Source organism: Lissotriton vulgaris, chromosome 6 (assembly GCF_964263255.1).
Source record: "Lissotriton vulgaris chromosome 6, aLisVul1.2, whole genome shotgun sequence".
NCBI lineage: Eukaryota > Metazoa > Chordata > Amphibia > Caudata > Salamandridae > Lissotriton > Lissotriton vulgaris.
This window is the reverse complement of record NC_141694.1, coordinates 1,281,868,464-1,281,882,651: the sequence shown is the minus strand read 5'-3', so window position 1 is coordinate 1,281,882,651 and position 14,188 is coordinate 1,281,868,464. Positions and strand designations below refer to the sequence as shown.

General features: G+C 46.4%; 1 protein-coding gene across 7 annotated transcripts in view; it reads right to left on the bottom strand.

Annotated features, from left to right (window-relative positions):
- Positions 1-4,048: 4,048 nt before the first annotated feature.
- The window catches only part of BCLAF1 (BCL2 associated transcription factor 1), a 406,790-nt gene continuing 396,650 nt past the window's right edge, over positions 4,049-14,188 (bottom strand). For 4 of the 7 annotated variants that reach the window (XM_086927408.1, XM_086927410.1, XM_086927412.1 and 1 more), the window contains 2 exons: positions 4,673-4,885; positions 4,049-4,463 (listed from right to left, as the gene is read on the bottom strand). In XM_086927408.1, coding sequence (XP_086783534.1) covers positions 4,458-4,463; positions 4,673-4,885 — 219 coding nt within the window. In that variant the 3' untranslated portion in view covers positions 4,049-4,457. The remainder of the gene's footprint in view (positions 4,464-4,672; positions 4,886-14,188) is intronic. The other 3 variants (XM_086927409.1, XM_086927411.1, XM_086927413.1) reach the window with 1 other exon arrangement.

Genomic DNA, 14,188 nt, shown 5'->3' with positions numbered 1-14,188 from the left:
GTGATCTTGTAGCTGTACGGGATGGCTATGGCGATGTCGGGTGCCGAGGAGTCTTTCCACCAAGTCTCGGTCAGGAAGGCAATGTCTGGTGCGGAGGGGTTGAGTAGGTCCCAGAGCTTGACGGCGTGTTTGCGTGCGGATCGGGTGTTGAGTATGCAGCAAAGGTGGTTGAGTCCCGTCCTTGGGGGCTTGGTGATTCTGTCGCAGTTGCAGGTGCGGCAGGAGAAAGGTCTGTGGGTGCGTTTCAGGGCGGCCTGGAAGCAGCTGTGGCCTCGGCATGCGTTGAATTTGAGGAGAGTCCTGGCGTTGTATCGGAGTCTGGCGTTGTGGTGTACGCAGGGTCCAGGGGTTCTGGCACTGGGCGTGGTCCGGGCGCAGACTGGCTTGCCTCTGGTGTGCCCGCTGCGTGCGTCAGCCATTTAATCAGTCATGTATTGTCAATGCAGCCCCTCTTCGAAATAATTCCGGCTTGATCAGGATATACCAGAACTTGCATGTCAGGGGCTAGCCTATGCACCAGAACACCTGTAAAGATCTTGGCATCTAGATTTAGTAAAGAAATGGGTCGGCAGGAAGTACAATATGTAGGGTCTTTATCAGCCTTCGGAATCACCGTAATGATGGCGAGTTGCATCATTTCTATCAGGCTTCCGCTGGAGCTAAATGCATTATTAAGGCACCCAGTATAGGAGCTAATATGGTACCAAAGGTCTTCTAGAATTCTACACCATAGCCATCATGTCCAAGAGCCTTACCCGGATGCAATCGGTATATGGCCATGAGGACTTAATTAGAAGTAATATCTCTATCAAGTGTAGTGGCGTTAGTCAGGGGGATACATGTCAAAGGGATCTCAGCCAGATAGTTAACAATATTATCAGTAGAGAGATAGTCAGCCGAATTGAGGGCAGAGTAAAATCTTTCTAAGTAATTAGTTCATCTTGCTATTCTGGGATGCCATCAGAACTTAGTAATTCATGCACTCTATGATCAACTGCTTTGGCCCGGAGGCAGTGAGCTAACAAGCGGCCTGCTTTGTACCCCCCTGCATAATACTTCGGCTTGACCCGTAAAAGGGCATACTCTGCCTATGTCTAGTGCTTTCAATAATTTATGAGCTTCAGTCAGCTGGCAGCAGAGCCCAAGGGTACCAGTGCATTTATGAGAGTCTTCCAACACCTTAACCTTAGACGGTATTTGGGAGCGTAGTTTACGTCTGTTCTTGTTGAAACAGGATGCAATAGCGATAAAATGACCTTACACAACAGCTTTCAAGGATTCCCACAAAAGTGAAATAGATGTGGCAGGTGTCGTTAGTATAGAAAAAAAAAAAGGAGGCAATGGCAGTGGAGATTTCAGTGAGCATGTGATCATAGGTGAGGAGTTTAACATTAAAGTACCAAACCTGTTGAGCTGGTGGGGTGGTAGTGAGGTGTAGTGGAGGGTAACATGGTCGTGATCAGACAGTGCTGACGCACCAATGTCCACCACCATCGCCATCCTTGAAATGCGTGGGAAAGTAAGAAAAAAAACAATTTGGGCATACGATTGGCGTTCTGTGGGGAAAAAAAGTATATCCTGTATCAGTAGGGTGTTTGTGTTGCCATATGTCTCAAAATTACATCTGTTAGCCACTGCTTGCTTATTTCTGTTTTTAAGGAATCCTCACTATCCTCCTCAGAAATCAACCCTCCTTAGATTTAAATTTCTGGAGTCATAAGAAGCCTCCCCTTACTGTCTTTTAGTGTCTTAGAAGAAAAGTTATGCCATATTTTATAATCCTATACCTCGTGTAAAGGATAGAGGCAATAATTATACATTATGTGGGTCCTCTAAGTGGTCCTTTCATCCCACAAGGTCTGAAAAGTACTTTTGACATTGAGTAGTGAGATCGTGGCAGATGCAGTTAGAACGGTCTTTCCTGATGAATAAACAAATCTAATGAGATAAAAAATGGTAATAAACTGAGCAGAGCTCAGGGAGACTCCCATCACACAAGTTATTATAACCTTACTGCCTGAAAGACGGCATCCGGACACAGCTCCAACAACTTGCTGCGTCTACTATGGGACTCTGAGGCAATCAGTGAGAAATGCCCCTCTCTTACTCGAGAGTACAGCATTTCTCCATTCAGAAAATAAATTGTTATTGCTGCCACTTTTAACATATTGACGGGCTATCCTATCACCACAAAAATATTCTTATTGCCCTGAAGAAGCCCATGTTTGGGCGAAACGCGTTGACTGGTAGCGTCATCTGCATATCTTGCATAGCTGAAAATAAAAGACGAAAAACAAGACATCTGATTGTGTTGTGTCATTGAAGACTAACACCTTGCTCTGTTCTATATATGTTGCCTCATCTAAATGAACTTGTGCTATTCATAGCTTTTTGCCCTGAGCTGTGCCCTCATGGCAGCACTTTCTCCCATTCAAAAATACTATTTTTCAACCAGTCCTAAAAATAGTTGGAGAATTTATAACTTCCCCCAAATATTCGAGGACTGGAGTTAGAATAGTAATTTTGACTTTCCACTGTGCACCATGCCTACTGCTACTGAGGGCACAGTCCTGGGCAAGAAACACAAATGAGCATAACACGACATGTGGTAGAAAATCGTAGGCAATGACGACCCTGTTGTGAGCGTTATAGAGAGTGTTATTGCCTGAAGTCTTGTTCTTAATAAAGGAATGTTGATCAGTAACTAAAGCAAATACTTTCTAGCCATTACAGACTATGTGTATTATACTGCAATGCTTTATAATTATACAGTCAGACTCCCACTTCAACGACAGGGACTGATTCAAGCAAGATCTAATACTGGAGAAATCTATATTGTGTGTTTTCCAAGAAACACAGAAAGGACCTAATCGTGTGGAACCAAATGAGGTTGCACTTGAAAAAAATCTACCAAGTTTGTATGTCTTAAAGGTCTATGTAACCAGAAAGTGCTATGATGTTAATGTTGCACCAAAAAAAGGTGTTAGAGCCTGGTGAAACGTTCTGAGTTCCAATATATCTGCATGGCACACTTACTCTGTGCAACTCACTTCCCCTGGACTATCAGACTGTTCAAATGAACTCAACTGCAAAGAATCCTGATTCTAATGATGGACAAGGCTCCATTTGCCAATGATCACCCCGACATTTCTGCAGTGGCTTCTGGTGAAATATTATTCCGGTTTGTGCCCAATATCTTTCTAGGTATTAGACACACTACTGCATTTGGTTTCTGGGGTTTATCTTTCCTAGATCTTTGTCACTTTCAGTTTGTGTAGAAGCTCTGAAATCCTCACAAAATCTTGAAGCTCATTCTGGCGAGTCAGCCCTGATCTAAAAGTCACCTAGTGTTTATATGAAAATCCTCCATCATCGTAAGAATACTTTGACTACTGGCAAACTCTAGAACAACAACTGAGAGGGCTCACTTGAAGCTAAATGCAGGGTCAGATATATTCTGTAATTTTTTTGTTTAGTACAGGTGTACGAAAGAATGTATTGTGTATCAATGAAGCTCCAACATTCTCATTCAAGTGATTATTTTGTTGGCTTTCTTCAGATCCAATACAGAATAAAGTACCCAGAAGAGTGCTGCAAAGCAAGCACTGGATGCTAGACAGCTCGGTGCTGACCAGACAGCACGCAATTCAGCTATGCATAAAAACCGTGTCAAAACCACATTGCTTGAAGCCAGGATTACTCAAAAATAGGGACTCTTAAGAAAATATCTTCTTGCTTACAAAGAAACAATTAAGCAATGATCTGCATTACATTAAGATATGTCCAATCACTTCAGAGTGAAAGACCAGATGCAGGCGAGTATCACATGTGGTGGAGTGTCCATGTGTCGATCTCCCCAAAATGTACTTCATGTTGTGCAAGCTGCAATCCTATGTCGCTTCCTGTGGTTTGAGAAGTATCAGTACACAGTTCCTCACAGAACAGGTGGTCTAGATTGTTAAAAACTGAAAGCAAGAGACATTTGACAGCATGAATATAAATCGTATGTGAAGTCAATTTTGGCGATAATAAAGACAGGAGTTGGAGGTAGGTTTAAATATCAGTGATCATTTATAAACAAAAACTGATATACAAATGTATTGCTAACAGCTATTTTTTTTAGGATAGCAAACAAAGATGAAAAACTCACAGATGTTCAGTTTGAAAAAGCAGAATTACATTGCATAAAACAAAAATGCAAAAAATAAACATTAAAAAGCATCTCTTTAAAAGTCTGTTAATGAAGACAACTGTATTCAACTTCCCGCTCGGTTGTAGAAGGTTCCTCGTCATACAGTCCCTCAATATGTCCAAACTGATTAGAAGAAAAATCACCAGTTTCTCTGAACTATTGCGAACATTAAAAGTCACCTAAAATGCTTACATTCAATGTATGAGAAATTATATCCAACAGTGTGGTTTGGGTGGTCTGACTTCCGCCATTTCAGATTCTTAGTTCAGTCCTGTGAAAATAAACACATTTGGTCAGAACAATCAACTTGTTTTGCTTTAACTTCAAGTGGAAGATTTACATAAACATATTTATACAAAAGCATACTTTGCCATTGGGCATCTTGATCATAATTCGATCATTTTTTGTATTTCCTTTAGTAATAACCCAATGTATACTTCACCCAGTTCTTCAATTCACGTACAAACCAGAGTTTTCTACCTTTTCTTCTTTGCGACCGTCCTTTCTTTCTTCATCATTTTCCATCGATTCATCTTCATCTTCCACAAGCCCATCCCCTTGGTATTTGTCATGTGTCCATTTTGGACTGCTACCTGATTTTTTGAAGGTAAACCGTCCTCTGCTGCGTTGAAAAATGCCACGGCCTCTTCCTCTGTTGGCCCAATAATCAATACCATCATCCCGGTCGTCATGCTGTAATACATAATTGACAAACAGGCAAATTCAGCACTAACGCTAAGTTTCACATATCAGTTCCACTATACCACTATGAAAAAGCATCGTCATTTGGTCTAAGAGTATCTAATAGCAGGAGCACATTCTGAAAGACATTATTGGTCAACAAAACAGACAAGTGGGTTAAACTACAGGAGACAGGCAAAACATTTTGCTCCCAAACATCTTTGCCGATCTAGTGCATAGATGTGGGTTTTATCAAAAACTCCAGTATTTTGCATTAAGAAGGAAAACGTTAACCTCTACTAGGTTCAACCATCTATGCGCTTTTTACAAGAAGATTCCAACAAAGAGAGAGTCCGGACACTACTCTTACTAAATTCGCTGCAGAAGTAGAATCTTTTCCCCCTAAAATTTACTAGGACAAGAAAAGCTGGAGTTCTAAAAATATATGAGTGGTGTCAAGAGCAAGCCAAGCTCCGAAAAGGGTGTAGCGCACAGGGTTAGTTATCACTTGGTCGACAACTGACTAAAATGCAAGAGACCTGGAACTATGGTGAAGAGTAGTGACAGTGGGGGTGCCTCCTCCAACCATACAGGCTGTGTTTATGAGTGGTGAGAGCCCTAGAACATCAATTGCTGTCTGGCTAAAGAATCTAATACAATTCACCTGGAAGTGTGCTCCACTTTGTGCTGGCAGTAATGGAAGATTTAGCCCCCAACCTTCTGCCTAATAACCTACAGTGTTTTCCTGCCAATCTCAAGGTTTTTGCAATGCCACAATTAGTGTGTGTGCTCCCAAAGAACTTATTTATCTTCAGGAATGTTCTCTCTAGTGGATACACTATGTAACCACAGACTTCTAACCTTGTGAATACCCACAGGCGCCAGGCAGGATGTGGACATTTTTCTCAGCAATGCTCCGACCCGCCCGCAGGTGGCATCATGCAGCTCCGCATCAACCATTTCCCACCTCAGTAATGACACCAGAGACACACACGAGACACCTCTGTACGCTGACGTAAGTTTCTTGCTAGTCTCTGTCCAAGGTGCCAGGCGCAGAGCTTAATAATTGATCAGATATAACTGTGTGCAAATCCCTAAATGTTGACTTTTTTTAAATAGATCGATTAAAGAGTTCATCACATAGAAAGGGGAGATGGGAGTGCAGTGAGGAATCTGAAGTTCGGTAAGAGTATCCACCAGAAACATGGTTACCAAAAGGTAACTAACTTGTTCTTCTGGGGAATACTTTTAACCAGACTCTGCACCTTGTGAATAGATACCTAACCAATACCTCCAAAGGTGGACTCAAAGAAAAAAGTCCTGCAGAAGCGATTGGCTAAGGGGCCACCCCGTTGGACCTGGCTACGAAAGCACTAACGGTTCAAGAATGCATGAACTGACGCCCAAGCTGCACCCCGAAAGATGTGCAAAACAGATACTCCGTGGACCAAAGAAGCGTTAGCATTCTTTGCCCAGGTCTAATGAGCCCTTAGATGTTCTGGAGGCTGCTTCTTGGCTAATGAATTGGAGATCTGATAAAGAGAACTACTAGCCCACTCAGCAATAAGTTGAAAAACAAGCTACCGCAGCAACTTTTCTGGTACTCTAACTGCAAATCCCTCGCCTTTTGAATACCTCGAGGAGTCAGGCTGGGTCCCGAAACATTTGCACTACAATTCCCACCAGCACTGGCAAGTGGTTTTGTGCTATGTTGTGATCTTGTGCCGCTCCCTCTCAAGCGGATGTGACGTAGGACCAATATATATGTGTAATTTGCTCATGCTGGTGTCACTTTATTTCTGTACTCCACCAAAGCCAACAGACATGGAGCTTTAACAATCCATCATAGAAGCAGTGTGAAGACTTTCAGTATTTGAATCTTAAAACCTACAGATTGCTAAGAGGCCACTCCACAGAATGGGGGCAGGTGAGGAATCTGAGGTTAGATAGAGTCTCTACCCGAAAAGACGTTACTTAAGGTATGCAACTTGTTTTTCTGCTACAGCCTTCTGATAGCAGATTCCTCGCCTTTTGAATAGATACCAAAGCAGTACCTCCTAAGTTGTGGGGTCTGTGGAATGACAGACAAGAAAATCCTAAAGGCAAAATGCTAATCAAGCAGCACCCAACTATCCAGGCAGTAGTGCTTAGTGGGCGTATGGACGAAACAAACATAGCATCCTGATAGATAAAATGTCCAAGACTGGCACACCTCGCTCTAGCAACACAGTCGCAGTTTTGCTCTGGTAGAGTGAGAACACAAGCCCTCAGAGGGCTGTTTTCTGCCCAGCTAATAACTGATCTTCATAAACTCCCTACTGGGTTCCGAAAGAATGACCGGATTTACAATTGGTCAGTGACGTTGGTATGGCACCAGTAACTGAGCCAGCAGCATCAGTTTAATCATGGCGTCAGACGCACTGCCACAGAAGGTATTGCCGGATTCAATGGACCCGAACCGGACATGGTTAACAGCTTTGATAAGAGTTTGCCATTAAAAAACTATCAGTTTACGCATGAGCAACTGGAGACCTCCTCAGATCTGTGAGGGCTGACGCCACCCCAAACAGATCCAGAACAGCACCAAAGAACAAGTTCATAGCTTTTTTCAGCTGCTGCAGCTGATATGGCGTCGCAACCAGATCTGCCGGAAGTCGCAATGGAAAAGATGCTATATCCGTCCCAACAATGGGAGCAGCGTCTTTGTCAGAGGTGCTCGGTGCGTCATGCGACTCCGAATGGTTCAATCGGCATGACCTAGGACAGCCATGTTTAGATTTTTCTATGGATCCGTTTGGACTTTATTGATTTAGAGGAAGGCCGATCTTGTGAATGGCCTCAAGAAGAACAGCGAGCCCTTGCTGTTGCTTTCGAAAGGGAACCCCGCACCACAGACGACTGAGAACATGTCTTCAACGTACTCATCTAATAATTGCAAGCTTCGTCTCAAGGTCACGGATGTCCTTCTTGTGCATCTTGGCCTACGACGAACATGAATGCAAATTGTGGCCAGTATCAAGGCACCACAAGCAGACATCACGTGAAAACGAAACCGGCAACTGTGTGACACGTCAAACGCTTAAACCCAGCACACCAAAAAGCACGATTTTTAAAGAAAATTGCCAAACTTGCAAAACAACAGTTAAAGCTCCGGATCGGTGTTGGTTGGCTCACAAAAGAACTGACACTAGCGCTAGTAGGGGACATATATACACTGGTCCCGACGTCCCATCCACTCGAGGTGGAGCGACATGTGGTGATGAAATCACAGAACACCACCTGCTTTCACTGGAGGAAATTGGTATGGAAAAGTTTCTGGATCCAGACTAATACCTGGAGGTTTTCAAAGGTGAGGATGGGATGTATTATATGGTGTGGTAGTGCAACCTCACTGTGTAGTACACTTACCAAACCCCTTTAGGACCTTTGGGTTTTGTCGGTCAAACCCCCAGTTCAATCCTGGGTAGATGGGCACTGAGCAGTATGGTTTACATAGAGCAAAAAGTGTTTAAACAGCACCAAAGGAATTGAAGAAGAAATCGACACGACACTGAAGAAATCCAACACCACTTTATACCAAGCATTTGCAATGCAATAGGTCTCGCAGTTGTGAGTGTTTGCGCTATTGGCATTGTAAATGGCAATGCCTTTTATTCACTTGTTGCTTTTTAAAACATAAATAAAAGGCATTGCCATTTACAATACCAATAGAATAAACCCTCTCAAATGCAACACCTATTGCATTGCAAATGCTCGTTTCTCATATAATGGCTATGAGGTTAGCCCCGACCAGATTTCTGGAAATACTTGTCCTGCCCATTACTGGGAGTGTTAGCTCCTCCCCCACCCTCGCTTAGGAGTAACTTTTGAGTAACCTTATTGGGCGTCCAATCCGACTTTCAAAGGTATTAGAGCGCTTTACATTGACACCAGTTCCATTACACAAGGCCGCATTTGTTTTTGTCTCCATCTCTCATTCTCTCTTTCCTTCCAGAGCGCTTTCCCTCAACCTTCCCCCTCCCACATTCTTTCAGTCTCTCGCTATTGAATCCTCCTCGGCCCTGTTGGAATTCACCTCAGTTATCGTGCGCGTCATGTTACCTGATACCAGCGAGTTTATTTACAAGACCCTGCGCAGCCGGTATGTCACTTTTTCCCTTGTTAAATGTGACGCACCGGTGACGCAAAACCTTGTAAATAAGCCCCCAAACATTTTAATAGCGTTGCACCGGTTTCACACCCTGATGGATTTGGGGACTTTTAGTCTGAACTTGTGTTAAATGAGACTAGGCGTGAAAGAAGTTGTTTGTTTAGTTGTGAGGAAATGCCTACCACCACTAGAGGTCGCTGTGCGTCTTGTGACGAATATGTACGAGGTTTCAGTGGTAACTGAAGGGCGGGGCCCCCTGGTGTCACGTGAAGTGTGGTGTCAGTAGGGTGCCTCCTTAACCCCTGTACCAGGAAATTTAGGGCCATATTTATGAAGCACTTGCGCCTCCAGTGCGTCACTTTTAAAAAGGAAAAAAGTGACGTACCGGCGGCGCAGGGCCGTCATAAATTAGGCCCTTACTTTCGAGCTGGGAGGAGTGAAGGGACTAATACAATAGGAAAGCGAGCGGTGTTGGTCATCGTCCCGGCAATATTCCCAACTAAAAATTACTTTTATTCAGTTTTCCTGACAACAGCTTGTTTGTTCTACTGCTTTGTTGTGCCCGCCTCGCTGCTGTTGGCACCTCAATGGCAGTAGGCTAGGGAGCTTTGAGATTACTGGAAGTATCTCCCTGTCTGCCTGCAGGTTCATGTCAGAATTGGTAAGTGTCTGCAACGATTTAAAAGCAGAAAGTACAGACCATTGTTCTGTAGGGGGTGGGATACGTAGGAGTTGCCACACCCCATCCGTTCTCCCCGCCCCGTGTTCTTACCAGGCTGCAGACCGGTACCATCCCTTAGGGTCCGCCACTCCTCTCTGGATCCATACTGAGCTGCAGCCGCAGGTCCTCCGCAGGGGAGCCCCCTCCTGGCCCGGGGGCCCGCACCCCAGGACACGACGATACGGGCATTAGCATAATAGCCAAAAGCGAGGGGGTCTGGCGTGGGGGCAGCATGGCCATACCCACCCACAGGCCCGCCGGAGTGAGCCCTAGCAGTGGGGTCAGGTCAGGTGTGATCCCAGGCCCGTCACCGGTTGTAGCTCAGCTGCGCTCCGCACAGCGAGGTCACACGTCCCCAGCTGGCCGTCTCCCTCGCGCACCTTCCTGGTTAACAGCACACCCAACTTTAGCGGACTAGCTTCAGGAAGAGGCAAAACATACACAAACCTGGGCTACAAAGGAAAGTGAAAGAGTGCCATGCACGCGTTGTAGGCATGCCGTGAGCGTGCACATCGCCGTGGCCTGCGGCTCGTGCCCAGTGGCGCGCCTACGGACTTCGCCGTACTTGAAGAGTGCTGCGCGGCTCGTGCAAACCAGGGAGGCCGCCGCCAAAGCAACAAAAGAAAAGTCCAGCGGGAGCCTGCCCCGCCTTCGTGAATGTCGCATGGTGCGCCAAAGCAGGATTTCAGGCGGGGCTCCTGTGAGCAAGACGGAGCCCAGCATGTTGCATCAGTGACCTGCTGAAGACGGAGATCAGCCGAGGAGCACCACAGAGTCCCCACAAGAGCTGGTAAGTGGGATGACAATATATATTAGAGTAGTCCCAGTGTATTAGTGGCTTTCATATAGAAGGGAAAAAGAAACGCATACAAAAAAATTACATTCAAGGTATGAATGAGGGAAAGCACAATAATATTCAACCAATGTTATTTAATCACATTGGAGATATGCATCTTATGCAGAGAATAAATTGTAAGGAAAACCTAACAAGGTAACAAAATTCACATGAATAGTGCCCAGAGAAGGGGGAGGGAGTGCAAGGTGGCGGGAGAGAAAGTTTGTGGTGGTGACAAAGTATCACAAGCAATTCTGGTATATATTGTTCATATACCAGATGGTCAAAGTACACATGGTATATACATATTCGCCATATAACACATGTAGTCACAGTCTATTCATTACTGTTGATTGGGTATTGGAAAGCGTTCTAATGTGGACTGTTGGACCCGGCCCTTTTGGCAGGTTCACCCCGAGACTTTTTGCTTTTTCCTAGCCTGTTTCTGTGACCTGGTGTTGGTGATTTTAGGCCTCTGCGCACTTTTTCACTGTGGTACAGTGTAAAGTGCTTGAGCTCTCTGTGCATGTGTGGTGAGTGACCTGCCCTCCCATAGGAATGAATGGGGAATATGTCTGCCCATGGTAGTTCCTGATGTGTGGGGAGTGCAGGGTCGAGTTTGGTATGTGCAAACTCGTGAGATTGAATGCTGCATAATGATATATGCGGCATGACTGTGTCTAGTGTAGAAGTGCCACTTTTAGAAGTTGGCATATTTGTGTAATTTGTGTCTGGCGTGTGATTGGCTGGTTAGCCTGGTCCAGGAGTGCCTGGGCCTGGGCCTGCTTGTGGATTGACTGTCTGGTTTGAGGGTGACAGGGGCTGGGGAGCCTCAGGAGGTTGTCCGAGTCAGCCCGTGGATGGAAGGCTGCATCTGCTGCCAGGGAAGAGAGAGGAGATGGCACCTGGGAGTGACTAGGGCTGTGCCTGCCTGACCACAATGCTGGCTCCACCTCCCGTTGGGCGACTGTCACCTCTGTCCCTGACACTGAAGAGAGTTCCCTATAACCAGTTCTAGCTGGTTCTCACACAGCCTGCACAAAGACTTCAAAGACTTTTCTCTGTATAGGAAGGGGCTGTGTCCCCTTCCAATTTGTTCTTGTTTTTGGACTTGAATCTTGCCAGGGGCGTGCTGCTGCTTGGGCCCAGGGGAATCCCTGGGCCCTGCCCTGCCCCTGGATACCTGATGGACTGGTCCTGGACCTCTGATGGACTTGTCCTGGACCCCTGAAGGACTTTTTGCTGGACTTTGCTGCCCAGGACTTCTGGGGACCCCTTTGCCTGGCTCTCCTGCCCCCTTCACTCATGGGGGCTGCTTTAGTGCTTATAGCGCTGGGAAAGCGCTTTATTTTGACCCATAGCGAGCCTGTCGCCATCACGCATTTTGCGTGAGGTTTGGCAGGTGCCTACCCTGCGACTTTGCCCGTTTATTTTATTATTTAGCGAGTACCCACCTCGCTTCTGTGTTTATTTTGAGCTTCGAGGGTTTCCACCCCTCGTTATTGCCTCCGTTAAGGACACCGACGCAGCCCGGGGGAAAACACAGGAAGGAGGTGTCCGGCCCGCCGCCTGGTTGTGGGCGGGGCCGGGAGGACGTTGTTTACGCTTGCCCCTGCTGTGGGGAAGCCATGGTGTGCCCGTCCGGTCTCCTGTGAGGAGAGGGAGACCGGAGATGCTGTGCCGAGAAGAAGCGTGGCCGACTGCTGGGGCTCCCGTGTGCTGAGGGAGCCCCAGGGAGAGAAGGAAGCGCCTGTGGCTCTCCATGGAACACTGTAGGGTAGGAGTGAGGCGTCACTTAATGTACCTATGTATCGTACAAAGGTCCAATCTATCAAAGGATTTCTTCTCTGGAAGGTAGGGTAGTCCTGAAATTTTATGGAAATGTTGTCATGCCTGAATCAATCAATAAATGTTAGCACGTGGAATAAATTTTCAGCAACATTTAAGAACCTGGTCACCACTGGGGATCTTCAGACGTCAGTATATTTCCTCATGTTAAGTGGGGAGAGGCATTTTGTACATGTAAAGTACAGTGGAGCTTGCGTGTGCATGAAAAAAAAAAGTTACACTGCATGTGGCTTGCGAGGACGGAAGGAGGGACAGGAGATGTGCACATCGCATGTCGTGCCTGTTCACGAGCGCGTTTTTGACCTCCATTCGCCCTGCGCGTGCCCATTTACTGCCTCCCTTCCGAGGCAAGTCAGCAACAATAGATCTTGCTGACGACAGCGCTTCGCGATGTGTTGCCAGGTGCGAGACCTAAAAATAGGTTTCATTTTTATAAGAATTCAGACACTAGAATGAAAAGATCCACCGGAGGGTTCCAGAGATATAGATTTTACAAGCAATAATAAATCAGTGCAATTTCACAAAACTGCGAACATGCCTTGGCAAAGTCAAGGAATTGGATACTTAGAATTTTTTTTAAAGAAAACTTAGTTAAGTGTCAATGCGGTCAGTAAGAAGAACCTGGGGTGCCCAACAATGGGAAGGAGCTTGTCAGGGGCACGAGCAAGGTTCTCAAGAAAAGTTATCTTCATAGGAGAAGCAACCCTTCAACAGTTCCAGGCACTTTATCCATGTTGCAATGGACTCCTTTGGAGTGGTCCTGATGCAAGGGATAAAGGATGCTCTATGGATGCGACATGGTTTTCCTGCAGGAATTAGTCGGTCCACAAAGATGGTGAGGGGGTCCTGGTTGCAGGGTCAACGTCCCATGAAGTCCTCTCCGATCCGGCCAAAGTACAGTCGCCATTGGCCTGCCAGTTGCCTGTTGCGGTCACAGGCTAATCCTGCCCGAGACTAACTTGCCTTCTGAGGGTCCCTGCAACAACTTTTGGCTACCAGCTTTCCCCATCGGGCTTCTTCAGCTGTTATGTCCCTGTGCTGCTAACAGGAGGACAGTCAGCTAGCCAATTGGAGTGCTTTTGGTTTGACTGGGCTCTGGCGACTACTACTTCCTGAGCAAGAAACAGTCCCTCCTTCAATAGCCACAAGGTGCATCAGATTCTTCACTCGTGTGTGCATCCTATCTTAGCTGGTCCCTTGGTACAGCAGGGCAATCCTTCAGTTCTTCTTCTGAGTCGGTCCTGGTCTAAGGTCTGGGTGCCAGGGGTGCCCCCTTGATGCTCAGAAAGTACCCTCAGGGCATAATGCAGTCGGTAGCCAATGGGCTACCAGGCTCCCTCCCACCTAGTGACCACTTCCTGCCTAGTGTCTGGAATCTGGCTATCCCAGGATGCACCATGCTGGCCACTCCGAATACGGTGAAACCCCTCTCCTGGTGTACAGACCTCCCAAGCCCACCCCCGGGGGTGTGTCTACCTCAGGGCTACACACCCCAGGGAAAATCAGGTTGGCAACTGGTTTCCCCTCTCTACTCCCTGTGCCAGCCTGTCTACCTCAACAATGGGGCAGCCCTCACTCTTGGTGTCCCACATCTGCACTTCAAAGGCTGCTTCAACTGCGAAGCCTGACTTTTGGGGGCTAACACCTGGGTGGCTTCATGGAGGAGTGAGGCAACATCTCCCTGGCCTGCCATCCCATATTGTTCTCCCTCCTGAGAGTCGTTAACACGTCTCTCCAGGAGGGCAGAACGCCGTCTCGTGG